The 19518-nt window shown below is 42.5% G+C and overlaps 1 protein-coding gene across 1 annotated transcript in view; it reads left to right on the top strand.

Annotated features, from left to right (window-relative positions):
* The first annotated feature begins 762 nt into the window (after window positions 1-762).
* The window catches only part of skor2 (SKI family transcriptional corepressor 2), a 47527-nt gene continuing 28771 nt past the window's right edge, over window positions 763-19518 (top strand). Inside the window, exons 1-6 of the mRNA XM_070859765.1 lie at window positions 763-2532; window positions 2937-3000; window positions 3423-3497; window positions 4656-4721; window positions 6153-6251; window positions 6769-6836. Of these exons, the coding sequence (XP_070715866.1) occupies window positions 763-2532; window positions 2937-3000; window positions 3423-3497; window positions 4656-4721; window positions 6153-6251; window positions 6769-6836 (2142 nt within the window). The remainder of the gene's footprint in view (window positions 2533-2936; window positions 3001-3422; window positions 3498-4655; window positions 4722-6152; window positions 6252-6768; window positions 6837-19518) is intronic.

Raw genomic sequence — 19518 nt, 5'->3', positions numbered from 1 at the left:
CTAGTTCCGTTCTGGATTTTCTCTCTCTCTCTATCACACTCTCTCCCTCTCCCTCTCTCTCGCTCAATGCTTTCCTTACTCCGGTACCTCTCGCTTCCCACTTTCAGTGTCTCTGAATTATATCCACGTGGACTCGTCGCCCGCTTCTTTTTACGGCTGCTTTGCAGCGCAATTCATTGAGTTATCTGAATGTCCCCGCCGCCTCGCCTCGCCTCCTCGCGGCGATTATTTGCACATTTATTTCTGTAAAAGCGATCGTTTTTTTTTAAACAAACACCAACCATCAATTGGAAACGAAGTGAGCAGAGCTGAATCGGAACAAGTTCCTGCCTCTTGTAATTAATTAATCACCAGAACAAAACCTGACCCGAGCGAAGGGACAGACCCGCGAATAACCTGGCGTTTCGTGTTAACACTTCCTTAAAAACAAAAGGCTTAGCTTCTCTCCCCTGTTTGGTCATTTATGAAACGAAAAAAGGTTCGTAGGAATATTTCTGTGTCATTATCAGTTTTTGACAAGTCGTTACAATATATTGATTAATGCGTTAGTGTACATAAAACATTTGAATCAATCTTATTGTGCTAATATCTGGGATTGAAACACCTTTACCAACCGCTACGTTATGACCGATGAGCAATTAAGGTGTATTGTAATATTGATCACATTGCAGGCCGAAAACTGTAAGCTCTCTTTTCTGTTTTAATGTTATTTTATATACCGCAGGTGCAAGGAGAAACTCCGATAAATAAACATCAGGCATTATGGAAAGCGTCTCCACTCCTCTCCCAGGACCTACTGATGTTGCGCTCACAGCACCGACAAGTACCTTCGAGCAAGAGTCCCTAAGTCAACAGAGATCGCCCCACATCCCCATGAAGCCCAATCAAGTTGGCCAAGTCATGCTGTACGGGGTGCCCATAGTGTCACTCATCATCGATAACCAGGAGAGGCTATGTTTGGCTCAGATCTCCAACACCTTGCTCAAGAACTACAGCTACAACGAAATCCACAACAGGAGGGTGGCTTTGGGGATCACCTGCGTCCAATGCACCCCCGTCCAGTTGGAGATCCTGCGCAGGGCTGGGGCCATGCCAATTTCATCGAGGAGATGTGGGATGATAACCAAGAGGGAAGCCGAGAGACTTTGCAAGTCCTTTCTAGGAGAGAACAGGCCTCCTAAGCTCCCTGACAACTTTGCTTTTGACGTGAGCCATGAATGTGCCTGGGGCAGCAGGGGCAGTTTCATACCTGCCCGCTACAACAGCTCGAGGGCGAAGTGTATCAAGTGCACCTATTGCAGTATGTACTTCTCTCCCAATAAGTTCATCTTTCATTCTCACCGCACCCCAGAGGCTAAGTACACTCAACCCGATGCCGCCAACTTCAATTCGTGGAGGCGACACCTAAAGTTGACCGACAAGAGTCCTCCACAAGACCTGGCCTATGCATGGGAAGATGTGAAAGCTATGTTTAACGGGGGCAGTCGGAAACGTGCCCTCCCTGGCCACTGCGGTTCCCTCAGTTCAGTGAAGGCAGTCAACAGCGTTATCACCCACATGATGGCCCCGGACCTCTCTCAGAAGAGGGCCAGGTTTGCTGAGGACGATGAAGATGGGACCAGCGTCTCCTCTCGGAAAAACATGCGGAGCTATCCAGTCATCCCGGTCCCCAGCAAAGGATTTGGGATGCTACAAAAATTCCCTGCGGCCTCCCTGTTCCCCAATCCTTACACCTTTCCTGCGTTTGGTCTCTGTCAGAAAAAGGAAGACGGCGACGCCCTGGCTGGCGGGACAAAGCAAAGTGGACTATCTGGACTTCTTTGGCCGGGGAGAAAGGATGCGTTTTACTCACCGCTATGCATGTTCTGGCCACCGAGGGCGGCCAATGGCATTCCAGTGCCGACCTACCTCCAGCCCCAACCCAGTGCTATCACGTCGGTAGGGGAAACTCCCAATTTAAGGCAAGCTTTCCTCGATCTGTCTGACCAAAGCGAAGCTGGCGGCCTGACAACTCCACGGGACAACTTGTTTGATGGCGACAGCTTAAACAACCCGACCACACCTGACCACAGGTTGGCCGCTGACGGCAGAGTGAAGCTCTTAGACGTGTCTGCTTTTACAGCCAGGAAGCAGAGCTATCTCTCCGCCTTCAGGCCCGTCGTTAAAGACATCGAGAGCATCGCCAAGCTTCATGGCAACTTGGAGGATTTTGGATCTGATCGGCATCCCTCCCCGGGTACCAGCTGCAGTTACCATAGCGACAGTGTGGAGAGTGAGGAAGAACAGGAGGTGGATGTAGAGACCAACAAGCTCTCGGGCGATGGGCAGGAAGATGCAATCTCTCCCGGTCAGTACGCCCAGAGCAACCTACAGCAAGATAACGGACTTAAAGGGAGTAAAGATAAGACCCATTTCCCCAGCTCCAAGATGGAACCAAGCGTGGACAAGAAAGAAGGAACGGAAGATCCAACCAATAAAAGGGGGCCCACTCCCTGCGATCTTGCATCATTGGAGCAGCCCGGTTACAAAGACGTAAATATCACCTTTCGGCTATTTAGCTAATTATTACTTGAACACAGCTTTGGGCTAGAATATGCACGAGAGGCGCGGTTAACGACTATCGCGTCCCTAAAGAAATCAATAATGCAATACAGTCTCGAAATTATATTTCATAACTCGATTCTCTACAATATGTAACTATATAGAATATGTTGATTTGATTTTCTTTTCATCTACATGTATTTTTTTATCTCTTTCCTGGGACTTTTAATTATCGTACATTAGGCTGTCTTCGTTTCCATTGCACAGCACGGTACAAGGTTTACAATCAAGATTTCTTATCAAATTAACAATCGCACTCCACTCGGCGAGCTGCCTCGCCACCACTTTCGCACCATTCTAATGTTTCGTGCAATGTGTCTTTTATTTTGCAACAGGGTCTTAAAAATGGAACCAAAAAGCTTTCACTCTTTTCTAAAAAGGATGAAGATAATTTTTCTAGTAAGTACAAAATAACCCATGTCTAAATAAGATCTTAAACAAATAAATGCAGTAAGAAATACTAATTATCTTAATCAATTTCAAAGTGCAAACACGGGACTAAAGTTTAAACGAACATTCTTTATATTCGTGACCCTATGTTATCTGTGGCCCTGTGTTAATCTTTGACCCTCTGTTTACCTGAGACCATTGGTTTATATCTTTCGCCCTATGCATATCTGTGACCCTGTGTTTATCTGAGACCCTCATTTTGTCTCTGGCCCTATTTGTCTGTGACCCTGGGTTATTTTTTTTGTCCCTCTGTTTATCTGTGATTCTTTTTCTGTCCATGACCTTGTTTACCCGTTACCATGTTGCCATCTGAAATCTTGTGTTGACTCTGTTTATGTACGTGCTACATTGATGTATATTCTATGTTACAGATGAGACTAAACAACAGGATTGCTTCGCGGAAGAGTCTGACAGCTCGGGGGTGGGGTTCTGGCGGGAACCTGGGGGTAAGTGAGCGAGTGTGACCAGAAAGGCCATACCATCCATAAAATGAAGGAAAGTATACATTGAAAACTTATCAAAACAAATGAATAAACGAAGATCCGAAAAGTGTTCCAAAAATCCTACATTCAAAAGGAAAACAAAAATAACAACGTTCTGGAACAGTTATAAATAAATCAACAAAACGAATTAAATTCATTTGAGTTTGCAATAAGAATGGACAAAATAAAGGTAGGTTATCAGGTGTAATTACAAAGCTGCAATATGAACACCACATTGGAATGGGTTGAAAAGAACAAAATAAAATGAACAACCTTAAGAAAGTAATATTTTAAAATAAGTAACATAATGTGATAATGTTCTCTTTCAAAAACTGTTATATGAAGCTTGTTGCTTTTTATATTTGTCAACAGAGATAATAAAGGTGTTTTATGACAGCCATCAACGCTGATATCATCTGGCTCATAATGAGCCTGGCATACAATACATTAGAAAATTCCCTTTATTATCTTAAACAAATTAAATGAATCCACCTTTTCTTATTGCTAAATGTCGCCAAGGGCTTTACCTAAGACAGCAAAGGACGTGATTAGAAGTTCTGATGCCGCGTCTCAATTGCATTGAGCGGGGGCGGTATCTGTTCTGGGGAGAGGGAGAGAGAGAAAAAAAGAATCTAATTTGCCATTTATGTAATGCAAACTCGTTTGGCTTTGTCGATTCACGGTTAATTGACTGTCAAACGAGGTTGTTATCCTGGGGCTATGTCTGCAAATTTGCCTGTCAGATGAGAGAGAGAACATCGAGGGCTCAGAATGAGCAAAAATACACACGCTTTTTGCTCTTATTGGGGGAGGAGTCCCTAAAATATACACACCACATACCATTTTATTTAAATACCAGTTTCCCTGGATAAATTAATAATGCTGTAGATTATCTAATTTATTTTACAGCTGCAATCGCCGTCCCTGTTAAAGAATGGATAAACACAATTAATGTTGTAAGAGGGATAGCGCTAACGCACGATTTTTTTTTCAATCGCAGCATTAAAGACGACCTTCTCTGTTAAAAAGCAAACAATTACAATAAGTGAAACCCTTGTACACTATTGGTTTGGAAAGTGAAATCCCCAGAAAGATTCTAAAAGTGTTTTACCTATTATATAGGTGACCAGGCACAAGAATCAACGTCACCACTTTCTATCAAAACTGATGTGAAAAATATGGAGAAAGGTAAACATGTTCAATGCGTGTGTATATCTACAGCAATCACTATATGCATCTATAAACAACAACAATAACAATTTGCATTTATATAGCGCCTTTAACGTAGGGTCCTAAGGCGCTTCACAGGAACGTTATCAAACAAAACAGACATCATTATTGATTATCCATTTATACTATACCAGTGCTGAGATCTATATATCTAACAAGTTAGTTTATGTATCTGCATTTTGTAACCTATTTAAGCATATTACTATGGTGTATATCATTTACATAAGTCACACGCCCCTTTACATCAGAATCGCCACCCAGTAATAATCTACGTGTTAATCGATCTACCCATGCACGCTTTTGTTTGTTTCAATCCCGCTGCGTCTGTACCCACTATATCACAGTCGGTAAAATTGTATTTTGGTGTCTCCAGGTAATCGTAAGTGAAGACACAGACAGCATCAATCCCAGCCTTAATAACGATTGTTCCGTTTTAAGGAGATGTACTCCTTAAGGAGATATATTTCAAATGATCTGCATTATTAGGGAATATTTGTTGGAGAGTTCCATCTTCAGTAACCAAACTCTGGAGGTTGATTTTTTTTACCTTTTTCATCACCGGACAACTAGTCCCGCGTTTCGAACCGCTACGTGTTGCGTATCATTGCCCTGTGACTACTGTAAAGCGCGCTCTCCCACCGAATGTTACACAATTGCAGAAATCTATATAATCGCACATCACTTAACCACAGAGTTGTCCGAATAAATCTATTATTTTTTTGTGTTATATTTTTTTAAAGAATTTTGTGTTTTTTGGCGGGGGCTATTAATAATTGAACAGATTAGTAGTGGAAGCAACTTAAATCTATAATTCAGCAGATCCTGCACTGGCATTGGAGATAGATAGATGGTTAGAAATAAAATGATAGATATTGGACACGTAAATAGACAAAGAGATATAGATAAAATTGATCATAAATAAGGGATGAAGGGGAAAAAAATATTCATAGCTACAAAGTTAGACAGAGATAGATGGATCTGTAGGTATGTGTAGGAATATACAGGGCAGTGAAAGGTATAGAGAGAGATGAAGGATAAGCAAAGCCAATAAACTGAGTTAGATAGATTGAGACCTGTACAAAGTGACCTATAGGATTGACAGATACAACATGTGCAAATAGTTGAGTTAGACCAATGGGGATAATATAATAGAGCGTTGGGTTTTTGATAGCGAAATACACATATAAGTGGATGGAGAATGAATCATCTACCTATTGATCTACATTTATGTTATATTTCCAATTGTACAAATAGGAATTATGATGACCTCTGTTTTGTTTTGTCAGGTTAACTGTGTAATTTCGCTAAGTAGGGGATGATTATATAAATAATGATGTTTCAACACCATACCTTTGTGCCTTCCTTAAATCACATTCTGTGTTCTTTCAGAAGAACTTCAGAAAGTGCTGCTGGAGCAGATTGATCTGAGGCGGAGATTAGAGCAGGAATTTCAGGCGTTAAAGGGTAACGCTTCTTTCACTGTTGTCAGTAAGAAATTATTTTTCTCCCTTTTTTGCATCGTGTTTACTGTATTGACTTCGGGTGTCTTACAGCGGTGCCTGACACAGGCGGAACACATCTGCTCTGTTTATTTTCCAGCAACAAAAAGGCGCAACTCCTTTAAAATAATAAATAATCAGCGTTGGAAAGTGTTTGTTGCTTATTCTAAACTGGCAGCTGTCGGCACCTGTACACGAGTAAATGACAAACTTTGTCGGCTTGTGTAGCAATTTGTAATCGTTCATTATTTTAATATAACGATAGAGGTCACCTGCTTGTTATTGTACCTGACATGGTGGAAATATAACTATCGGGGTTTAATCTGTTTGTGTGCGTGTAACGATGTATTTTAAAATTACAAATTGGAAAAATAGTTGTAGATGATTAGAATGAGGTTCCGTTTTGTAAGCAGCGTGGAGAAATTAAAATATTGTTAATCATCACCTGTATAAGACCGAGGTTTATCTGACCCACATTTTTGTTTATTTATCTATTTATTGATCAGATAACTTCCAGGACCAGATGAAGCGGGAGCTGGCGTACAGAGAGGAGATGGTTCAGCAATTACAGATGGTGAGATGGAACTTCTTACCTGTATCATACTTGGTCTGCGCTTGTTACTGTTGTGCATCCATTTCATCAAATAATTTGTTTGGATACGGTGTTTGTTTATTTACTCAGTTACTTACTGTTATTTCACTTTAGTAATGACTAAAATAGCACCTGCATAATATAAAATATTCATCAGGATTTTATACTATATTTTACGAAGGATCTAAAGCCAGCTCTTCCGTGAGGGAAAATGTGTTGAAAGTGTGATTTAGAGCGAGCGAATTTTGCCTGCCTGTCAATCAATGTAACATAGTGAGGAGACTGACACTGAGCACAGTGTAACATAGTGAGCAGACTGACACTGAGCACAATGTAACAGTGAGCAGACTGACACTGAGCACAGTGTAACATAGTGAGCAGACTGACACTGGGCACAATGTAACATAGTGAGCAGATTGACACTGAGCACAATGCAACATAGTGAGCAGACTGACACTGGGCACAATGTAACATAGTGAGCAGATTGACACTGGACACAATGTAACATAGTGAGCAGACTGACACTGAGCACAATGTAAAATAGTGAGCAGACTGACACAGGGCACAATGTGGCTTAGTGTGATGACTGTCATTGGCAATGTAAATACAATCAGTACAAAAGCAAGTAATTTATGATGCACCTTTATAAGACATGGGTTTGGCCTCAACTAGAGTATTGTGTCCAATTCTGGGCACTGCACTTTAGGAAAGATGTGAAGGGCTTAGAGATAGTGCAGAAAAGATTTATGAGAATGGTTAAAGGGATGAGGGACTTCCGTTACGTGGATAGCTGGAGTTGTTCTCCTGAAAGCAGTGAAGTTTGAGAGGGGATTTGATAAAAGTGTTCAAAATCATGAGGGCTCTAGATAGAGTAGAGAAAAGCTGTTTCCATTGGCAGAAGGGTTGAGAACCAGAGACACAGATCGAAGGTGATTGGCAGAAGAATCAAAGGCAAAATGAGGAAAAACTGTATTACACAGCCAGTGGTTAGGATCTCGAATTCACTGCCTGAAAGGGGGATGGAGGCAGATTCAATTGTAGCTTTCAAAAGGGAATTGGATAGGTACCTCCAGAAAAAACATTTGCAGGGCTACGGGGAAAGGACGGGAGAGTGTGATTTGCTAAAGTGCTCTTGCAGAGAGCCAGCACAAGTTCGATGGGTGGAATGACCTCCTGTGCTGTAACAATTCTATGATTCTATGATTTTATGATAATGGACAGATTGACACTGAGCACAATGTAACACAGTGAGCAGACTGACACTGACATAATGAGATGTTGTGAGCAGACTGATACTGAGCACAATAAGAATATAAGAAATAGGAGCATGAGTAGGCCATTTGGCCTCTCGAGCCTGCTTGGCCACACAATAGGATCATGACTGAGTGGACTGGAAACAGCTACTTGAAGGTAAAGCAGTGTCAGAGCACTGGGAGGCATTCAAGGAGAAGATCCGTAGGGTTCAGGCCAAATATGTGCCCTTATCAAAAAACGGAGGGACGAACAAATCAAGAGCCCCCTGGATGTCGAAGGACATACAGGGTAGGATAAAGAAAAAAAGGGAGGATTTTGACAGATACCGAGGGCTAAATACTGCAGAATCTCTATAGGAGTATAGAAAGTCCAGGGATAAATAAAAAATGATGTTAGGAAAGCAAAGAGAGAGCTTGAAAATTTCTTGGCAAGTAAAATCAAGGAAAACCCAAAGATGTTTTATAAATATATTAAGAGCAAGGGGATAACTAGAGACCATGAGGGTAATCTATGTGTGGAGGCGGAAGATGTGAGTATGGTTCTTAATAAATACTTTGCATATGTTTTCACAAAAGAGAGGGGCATTGCAGACACTATTATCGAGGAGAAGAAGTGTGAAATATTAGATGAAATAAACATAATGAGAGAGGAGGTATTAAGGGGTTTTGCAGCTTTGAAAGTGGATAAATCCCCAGGTCCGGATGAAATGTATCCCAGGCTGCTAAGTGAAGCAAAAGAGGAAATAGCAGAGGCTTTGATGATCATTTTCCAATCCTCTCTGGTTTCTGGTGTGGTGCCAGAGGACTGGAGGACTGCTAACGTGGTACCTTTGTTTAAGAAGGGAGAAAGGGATAGACCGAGTAATTACAGCCTAACCTCAGTGGTGGGAAAATTGTTGGAAAAATCCTGAAGGACAGGATAAATTTTCACTTAGAAAGACACTGATGAATCAAGGACAGTCAGCACGGAATTGTTAAGAGAAGGTTGTGTCTGACTAACTTGATTGAATTTTTCGAGGTAGTAACCAGGAGGGTCGATGACGGCAAAGCATAGGATGTAGCATATATGGATTTTAGCAAAGCTTTAGATAAGTCCCACATAGCAGACTGGTCACAAAAGTAAAAACCCATGGAATCCAGGGCAAAATGGCTCGGAGGCAGGAAGGAAAGGGTAATAGTTGATAGGTGTTTTTGCGACTGGAATGAAGTTTCCAGTGGGGTTCTGCAGGGCTCAGTACTAGGTCCCTTGCTTTTTGTGATTTACATCAATGATCTAGAGTTGAATATAGGGGGTATGATTAAGAAGTTCGCAGATGATACTAAAATTGGCTGTGTGGTTGACAATGAAGAAGAAAGCTGTGGACTACAGGAAGATATCAATCAACTGGTCAGGTGGGCAGAACAGTGGCAAATGGAATTAAATCCAGAGAAGTGTAAGGTAATGCATTTTGGGAGGGCTAACAAAGAAAGAACATAAGAAATAGGAGCAGGAGTAGGCCATTTGGCCCCTCGAGCCTGCTCCGCCATTCAATAAGATCATGGCTGATCTGATCATGGACCATGGACTCAGCTCCACTTCCCTGCCCGTACTCCATAATCCTTTACTCCTTATCGCTCAAAAATCTGTCTATCTTCGCCTTAAATATATTCAATGACCCAGCCTCCACAGCTCTATGGGTCAGAGCATTTCATTGATTTACAACCCTCTGAGAAGAAATTTCTCCTCATTTCAGTTTTAAATGGGCAGCCCCTTATTCTGAGACTATGTCCCCTAGTTTTAGTTTCCCCTATAAGTGGAAAATTCCTCTCTGCATCCACCTTGTCGAGCCCCCTCATTATCTTATATGTTTCAATAAGATCACCTCTCATTCTTCTGAACGCCAATATGTATAGGCCCAACCTACTTAACCTATCTTCGTAAGTCAACCACCTCATCTCCGGAATCAACCTAGTGAACCCTCTCTGAACAGCCTCCAATTCAAGTATATTCTTCCTTAAATACGGAGAACAAAACTGTATGCAGTACTCCAGGTGTGGCCTTACCAACACCCTGAACAGTTGTAGCAAGACTTCTCTTTTTATACTCTATCCCCCTTACAATAAAGACCAACATTCCATTTGCCTTCCTGATTACTTGCTGTACCTGCATATAACTTTTTGTGTTTTATGCACAAGGACCCCCAGGTCCCTCTGTACTGCAGAACTTTGCAATTTTTCTCCATTTAAATTATAAGTTGCTTTTCTATTATCACTGCCAAAGTGGATAACCTCACATTTTCCCACATTATACTACATCTGCCAAATTTTTGCCCACTCACTTAGCCTGTCTATATCTCTTTGCAGATTATTTGTATCCTCCTCACAATTTGCTTTCCCACCCATCTTTGTATCATCAGCAAACTTGGCTACATTACACTCGGTCTCTTCATCCTAGTCATTAATATAGATTGTAAATAGTTGAAGTCCCAGCACCGATCCCTGCGGCACCCCACTAGTCACTGTTTGCCAACCAGAAAATTACCCATTTATCCCAACTCTCTGTTTTCTGTTAGTTAGCCAATCCTCTATCCATGTTAATATATTACTCCCAACCCCGTGAGCTTTTATCTTGTGCCGTAACCCCTTATGTGGCATCTTATCGAATGCCTTCTGGAAATCCAAATACACCACATCCACTCATTCCCCCTTATCCACCCTGCTCATTACATCCTCAAAGAACTCCAGCAAATTTGTCAAACATGATTTCCCTGTCATAAAACCATGCTGACTCTGTTTGATTGAATTATGCTTTTCCAAATGTCCCGGTACTGCTTCCTTAATAATGGACTCCAGCATTTTCCCAACGACAGATGTTTGGCTAACTGGTCTCTAGTTTCCTGCTGTTGTCTGCCTCCTTTTTTAAATAGGGGCGTTACATTTGCGGTTTTCCAATCCGCTGGGACTACCCCAGATTGCAAGGAATTTTGGTAGATTACAACCAATGCCTCCACTATCTCTGCAGCCACTTCTTTTAAGACCCTAAGATGTAAGCCATCAGGCCCAGGGGACTTGTCTGCCTTTAGTCCCATTATTTTACCAATTACTACTTCATTAGTGATAGTGATTGTATTAAGTTCCTCCCTCCCTATAGCCCCTTGATTATCCACTATTGGGACATTTTTAGTGTCTTCTATCGTGAATACCGATACAAAATATTTGTTCAATGACTCTGCCATTTCCCTGTTCTCCATTATGAATTCCCGAGTGTCATCCTCCAGTGGACCAACATCTACTTTAGCCACACATTTCCTTTGTATGTAACTGTAGAAACTCTTACTATCTGTTTTTATATTTTGTGCTAGTTTACTTTCATAATCTATCTTCCCCCTCTTTATCACTTTTTTAGTCATTCTTTGCTGGCTTTAAAAAATTTCCCAATCCTCTGGCCTCCCACTAGTCTTGGCCACATTGTATGCCCTTGTTTTATTTTGATACCATCCCTTATTTCCTTAGTTAGTCACGGATGGATAACCCTTCTCTTACAGTCTTTCCTTCTCATTGGGATATATTTTTGTTGCGAGTTATGAAATATCTCCTTCTATGTCTGCCACTTCTCATCAACTGTCCCATATCTTAGTCTATTTTCCTAGTCCACTTTAGCCAACTCTGCCCTCATACCTTTGTAGTCTGGTTTGAGAATCAACTTTCTCACCCTCCAACGAAATTTGAAATTCAACCATATTGTGGTCACTCATTCCTAGAGGATTCTTTACTCAGAGATCATTTATTAATCCTGTCTCATTACGCAGTGCTAGATCTAAGATAGCCTGCTCCCTGGTTGGTTCCGCAACATACTGTTCAAGGAAACTATCCCGTATACACTCTATGAACTCTTCCTCAATGCTACCCTGGCCAATTTGCTTTGTCCAATCAATATGAAGGTTAAAATCGCCCATTAAATGGTAGGATACTGAGAAGTGTAGAGGAACAAAGGGACCTTGGAGAGCATGTCCACAGATCCCTGAAAGTAGCAGGCCAGGTAGATAAGGTGGCTAAGAAGGCTTACGGAATGCTTGCCTTTATTAGCCGAGGCATAGAATACAAGAGCAGGGGTGTTATGCTTGAACTGTATAAAACATTGGTTAGGATGCAGTTCTGATCACCACATTAGAGGAAGGACGTGATTGCACTGGAGAGGGTACAGAGGAGATTTATGGGGGTGTTGCCGGGAGTGGAAAATCTTAGCTGTGAAGACAAATTATATAGGCTGGATTTGTTTTCATTGGAACAGAGGAGGCTGAGGGAGACCTCATTGTGGTATATAAAATGATGAGGGGCCTAGATATAGTGGATAGAAAGGGCCTATTTCCCTTAGCAGAGGGGTCAACAACCAGGGGGCATAAATTTAAAGTAATTGATAGAAGGTTTAGAGGGGATTTGAGGGGAAATTTCTTCACGCAGAGGGTTATGGGGGTCTGGAACTCACTGCCTGAAAGGGTGGTAAAGGTAGAAACCCTCACCACATTTAAAAGTACTTGGATGTGCACCTGAAGTGCCATAACCTGCAGAACTATGGACCTAGAGCTGGAAAGTGAGATTAGGCTGGATAGCCTCTTTTTGGCCGGACACGGATATGGATACAGCTCCTTCCGTGCTGTAAACATCTATGATTCTATGATGATTCTTCTACCTCAACTCCACTTTCCTGCACTATCCACATATCCCTTGATTCCCTTAATATCCAAAAATCTATCGATCACTGTCTTGAATATACTCAAAGACTGAGCCTTCACAGCCCTCTGGGGTAGAGAATTCCAAAGATTCATCACCCTCTGAATGAAGAAGTTTCTCCTCATCTCAGTCCTAAATGGTCGACCCCTTATTCTGAGACTGTGACCCCTGGTTCTAGACTCGTTAGCCAGAGGAAACATCCTCCCTGCATCTACGCTGTCAAACCCTGGAAGAATGTTGTATGTTTCAATGAGATCACCTCTTTCTTCTAAACTCTAGAGAATATAGGTCTAGTCTACTCAATCTCTCCTAATAGGACAATCCCCCCCATCCCAGGAATCAGTCTGGTGAACCTTTGTTGCACTCCCTCTATGGCAAGTATATCCTTCCTTAGGTAAGGAGACCAAAACTGAACACAATACTCCAAGTGCGGTCTTACCAGGGCCCTTTATAATTGCAGGAAGACGTCTTCTTTACTCTTATACTCAAATCCTCTTGTAATAAATTTGCTTTCTTAATTGCTTGCTGTACCTGCACGTTAACTTTCAGTGATTTGTGTACAAGGACATCCAGGTCCTTCTGAACACCAACATTTCCCAATCTCTCACCATTTAAAAAATACTCTGCTTTTCTATTTTTCCTACCAAAGTGGACAACTTCACATTTCTCCACATTATATTCCATTTGCCATGTTCTGGCCCACTCACTTAGCCTGTCTATATCCCCTTGAAGTCTCTTTGCAGCCTCCTCACAACTTACATTCCCACCTATCTTTGTATCATCAGCAAACTTTGATGTATTACATTTGGTCCCCTCATCCAAATAATCGATATAGATTGTGAATAGCTAGGGCCCCAAGCACCGATCCTTGCGGCACCCCACTAGTTACAGCCTGCAAACCCAAAAATGACCCGTTTATTCCTACTCTGTTTTCTGTCCGTTAACCAACCCTCAATCCATGCTCGTATATTATCCCAAATCCCATGAGCTCTAATTTTGTTCCATATCCTCTTGTGTGGCACCTTATTGAATGCCTTCTGAAAATCCAAATACACCACATCCACTGGTCCCCCCATATCCATTCTGCTAGTAAAATCTCAAAAATCTCTAACAGATTTGTCAAATATGATTTCCCTTTCATAAATCCATGTTCATTCTACCCAATCCTATTATTTCGAAGTGTCCTGTTACCACGTCCTTAATAATAGATTCTAGAATTTTCCCTACCACTGATGTCAGGCTAACTGGTCTGTAGTTCCCTGTTTTCTCTCTCTCTCATTTCTTAAATCGTGGGGTTATATTAGCTACCTTCCAATCTGTGGGAACCGTTCTAGAATCTATAGAATTTTGGAAGATGATAACCAATGCATCCGCTATCACTATAGCCATATCTTTCAAAACCTTAGGATGTAGGCCATCAGGTCCAGGGGATTTATTGGCTTTCAGTTCCATTAATCTCTCCAGTAGTATCCTTCTACTAATACTGGTTTCTTTCAGTTCCCCATTCTCGCTAGACCCTTGGTACGCCACTATTTCCGGGAGGCTTTTTGTGGCTTCTTCTGTGAAGACAGACATAAAGTATTTGTTTAATTTCTCTGGCATTTCCCTATCCCCCATTATAATTTATCCTGTCTCAGCCTGTAGGGGATCCACATTTACTTTTGCTAATCTTTTCCTTTTTACATATCTATAGAACCTTTTACAATCTGTTTTTATGTCTCTCGCTAGTTTACTCTCATATTCTATTTTCCCGTTTATCAATTTATTGGACCTCCTTTGCTGAATTCTAAAATCTTCTCAATCCTCAGGCTTACTACTCTTTTTGGCAACATTATAAGCCTCTTCCTTTGCTCGAATATTATCTTTAACTTCTGTTAGCCACGGTTGGACCACATTTCCTGTTGGGTTTTTGTGCCTTAAAGGAATGTATGTTTGTTGTAAATTCTGTATTAATTCTTTAAAGGCTAGCCATTGCTTATCTACCATCATACCTTTGAGTATAGTTTCCCAATCCACTTTAGCCAACTCGCCACTCATGCATATGTAGTGATATAGTGAGCAGACTGACACTGAGCACAATGTGACATAGTGAGCAGACTGACACTGAGCACAATGTGACATAGTGAGCAGACTGGCACTGGGCACAATGTAACATAGTGAGCAGACTGGCACGGGGCACAATGTGACATAGTGAGCAGACTGATACTGGGCACAATGTGACATAGTGAGCAGACTGACACTGAGCACAATGTGACATAGTGAGTAGACTGACACTGGGCACAATGTGACATAGTGAGCAGACTGACACTGGGCACAATGTGACATAGTGAGCAGACTGACACTGGGCACAATGTGACATAGTGAGCAGACTGACACTGGGCACAATGTGACATAGTGAGCAGACTGACACTGGGCACAATGTGACATAGTGAGCAGACTGTCACTGAGCACAATGTGGCATAGTGAGCAGACTGACACTGGGCACAATGTGACATAGTGAGCAGACTGACACTGAGCACAATGTGACATAGTGAGCAGACTGACACTGGGCATAATGTAACATAGTGAGCAGACTGACACTGAGCACAATGTAACATAGTGAGCAGACTGACACTGACAATGTAAACATAGTCTCTATGGGTCAGAGACGTGGACCATATAAAGCAGACACCTCAAAGCGCTGGAGAAGTATCACCAGCGCTGCCTCCGCAAGATCCTACAAATCTACTGGGAGGACAGACGCACCAACATCAGTGTTCTCGCTCAGGCCAACATCCCCAGCATCGAAGCACTGACCACACTCGACCAGCTCCATTGGGAGGGCCACATCATCCGCATGCCTGACACGAGACTCCCTAAGCAAGTGCTCTACTCGGAACTCCTACATGGCAAGCGAGCCCCATTCGGCAGAGAAAACGCTTCAAGGACACCCTCAAAGCCTCCTTGATAAAGTGCAACATCCCCACCAGCACCTGGGAGTCCCTGGCCCAAGACCAGCCAAAATGGAGGAAGAGCATCCAGGAGGGCGCTGAGCACCTCGAGTGTTGTCGCCGAGAGCATGCAGAAAACAAGCGCAGACAGCGGAAGGAGCATGTGGCAAACCCGACTCCATACCCACCCTTTCCTTCAACCACTGTCTGCCCCACCTGCTACAGAGACTGTAATTCCCGTATTGGACTGGTCAGTCACCTGAGAACTCACTTTTAGAGTGGAAGCAAGTCTTCGATTTCGAGGGACTGGCTGTGATGATTAAAAGCAAGGAAGTTATGATGAAGCCTTATAAAACATTGGTTCGGTCTCAACTGGAGTATTGTATTCAATTCTGGACACTGCGCTTTAGGAAGGATATGAATGCTTTAGAGCGGGTGCAGAAAAGATTTACAAGAATGGTTCCAGGGATGAGGGACTTCAGTTACGTGGATAGACCGGAGAAGCTGGGGTTATTCTCCTTAGAGCAGAGAAGGTTGAGAGGAGATTTGATAGAGGTGTTTAAAATCATGAGGGGTCTAGACAGAGTAGATAGAGAGAAACTGTTCTCGTTGGCAAAAGGGTTGAGAACCAGAGGACAGAGATTTAAGGTGATTGGCAGAAGAACTAAAGGCGACATGAGGAAAAACTTTTTTGCACAGCAAGTGGTTAGGATCTGGAATTCACTGCCTGAAAGGGTGGTGGAGGCAGATTCAATTGTGGCTTTCAAAAGGGAATTTGATAAGTACCTGAAGGAATTTTTTTTCAAGGCTAAGGGGGAAAGGCGGGGGAGTGGGACTTACTGAAGTGCTCTTTCAGAGATGTGACACAGGCCCAATGGGCCGAATGGCCTCCTTTTGCGCTGTAACCATTCTATGATTCTATGATTTTATGATGGTGAAAGAATGACTCTCAGCACATTGTAACAAAGTGAGCAGACTGACACTGAGCACACCGTGACATAATGAGCAGACTGACACTGGGCACAATGTGACATGGAAACATAGAAACATAGAAATTAGATTTGAGACGGGTTAGTGGTAGGTAGTTCAAGTCAGCCTGGATCAGCATGTCTTTGCTGGTGTAGCGGTTCTATTCTCTGGAGACTGCATATTCGCGGTATAGGTGTGGTGGTGCGAGGTTTGTAAGTACAGGCAGCCAAGGTGTTGGTGTCTATAAAAGTGTACTGGTAGTAATTCTCATAGTATAATTCAGCTGGACATCAACGGATTTGACATGTGGACTTGACAGCCATGCTGGAGAGCAGTAATCCGCTGTAGAGTACACCGGGGAGAGTGCTGGCGTACAGAGGGTCTGAGTGTCTGCTCCCCATGTGGATCTGGCGAGTTTATGAATCAAGTTAACCCTACTCTTTAGTTTCTTCCCAAGGTTCTGGAGATATTGTCTAAATGACAGGGTGCAATCAGCATGACTCCTAAATAGGAGGGTTTTATGGCATGGTTTACTTCTGTGCCGCAAAAGGAGACTTTCAAAGCTTGGATTTCTTGATGGGTGTTTAAGTGGAATGTCGAGGTGATGGTCTTTTGTGGGTTTGGTTGGAGTTGCCATCGGCAGAAGTAGGCCTCCATCCTCTGTAAGTCACTGTTCAGGGTCTCTTCGGTGATGGACAGATTCGTGTTTTGTGTGGCTAAGGCAAAGTCATCAGCGTATACGAACTTGCGGGACTCTGTTTCGGGCAGGTCACTGGTGTAAACGTTGAATAACATGGGTGCCAGGAGAGAACCCTGTGAGAGTCCATTGTTCAATGTCCTATGTCTGCTCTTCTGGGTGCCAGAGTGCACGGAAACGTCAGTTGCTCAGCATGGAGTCGAGAAAATGGATTGTTGTTCTGCAGGGTAACATGGTGAAGAGCTTGAAAAACAATCCATGCTTTCATACTGTGTCATACGCCGCTGTCAGGTAGTCTTGAGCTGGTACTGGAAGCCTGCTTCGATGTGCGTTGTTAAAACTACCACTTGGTTGCAGCAGTTATGGACGCTCCGGAAGCCCGCTTGCTCCTGAGGAATGGTTGGCTCGATGATGGGGGCTAGTCTGTGGAGTAGTAGCTCTCTCTAGCACTTTCTAACAAGTACAAAGTAAGGAGATCGGGCAGTCGCTGGAGGCTTCACAAGCATTCTTCCCCTGTTTCAGGAGGACAATTATTTTAGTCTCCCTCCAAATAGATGGAATTTACCAATTGCCAGTACCTCAGAGAAGGAGCTCAACGATCTCTTCGCTTTGGGTCCCAGTGCTTTTAAGAATTCTGGGTAAACACCATCTGGGTCAGCAGCTTTTCCAGATTTGGTTGTTGACAGGGCTGTGTTTAGTTTGTCCAAGGTGAATGGATCAAACATAGTTGACAATCTTGGTATGCATCTAAACGTGTATTGTAACATGCAAAGGGGAACGATAGCATGTTATAATTCCAGAGACGTAGTTCAAATTCCACCACAGCAGCTAGGGGAATTTAAATTCAGTTAATTAAATAAATCTGCAATTTTTTTTTAAAAGGCGAGTATCAATAATGGTGACCATGAAACTACAGAATTGTCAGAAAATCCCAACTGGCCTATATATGACCCACAGCAATGTGGTTGCCTCTTAACTGCCCTCTGAAATGGCTGAGCAAGACACTCAGTTGTACCAAACCGCTACAACAAAGTCAGCACTGTGGGAGTACCTTCACCATATGAACTGCAGCGGTTCAAGAAGGCAGCTCACCACCACCTTCTCAAGGGCAATTAAGAATGGGCAATAAATGCCGGCCTTGCCAGCAATGCCCAATCCCATGAACAAATAAATAAAAATGCTACCGTGTATTATCCCCTTTGTAACTCATTACAGATTGCATATTAACCTATGTATAATACAATCCAAATTGTACTATTCTGTATAACATAATCCAGACTGTGTGTTATTCTGTTGTAACACATTCCAGGCTATTTATTCTCTAAATTGTGCATTAACCTATGTGTAATATACTTCAGAGTTTGTTAATCTGTATTTATCACACTCCAGAATGTGTCATCCCTCATGTAACATATTCACTCCAGTCTGTGCATTAATTTATATGTAAAACACACCAAACTATGTGTTATCTTGTACGTAATAGAGTCCAGATTGTGTTTTATTCTGTATGTAACACACTCCCAACTGTGTTATCCTGCATGTAACACATTCCAGACTGTGTTCGTATATAACACACTCCAAATTGTGTTATCCTGTATGTAACACATTGGCCCAGAATTTGTTGTTGGTAGTAACAGTGAACAAACAGCGTTCGCTGTTATTACCCCTTTGAAATTGACCGCAATTTCAGGGTTAAGCACATGTGCATCTAAATGCGGAAATTCTGAAGTTGCGGTCAGTTATTCACTGCTCCGACGCCAGCTGCGCTGTGGACACACTGCCCCCCCCCCTCCACCCCTCATAGCCGGCAATCAGAATAATCAGAGAAATCAGTGAAATTGACAAAACCTTTGGCTTTTCCATGATACTTTTTAAAAAATTCGATCATGGGATCTGGGTGTCACTGGCGTTTGAACAACTGAGCGGCTTGCTAGGCTATTTCAGAGGCCAGTTAAGAGTCAAACACATTGCTGTGGGTCTGAAGTCACATATCGGCCAGACCAGGTAAGGACAGCAGATTTCCTTCCCTAAAGGGCATTAGTGAACCAGATGGTTTTTTACAACAATCCAGTAGTTTACTAGCTGCTTATTCCAGATTTATTGAA

Source organism: Pristiophorus japonicus, chromosome 2 (genome assembly GCF_044704955.1).
Source record: "Pristiophorus japonicus isolate sPriJap1 chromosome 2, sPriJap1.hap1, whole genome shotgun sequence".
Classification (NCBI taxonomy): Eukaryota; Metazoa; Chordata; class Chondrichthyes; family Pristiophoridae; genus Pristiophorus; species Pristiophorus japonicus.
The sequence above is the reverse complement of the archived record's forward strand: the minus strand, read 5'-3'. Positions and strand labels throughout refer to the sequence as shown.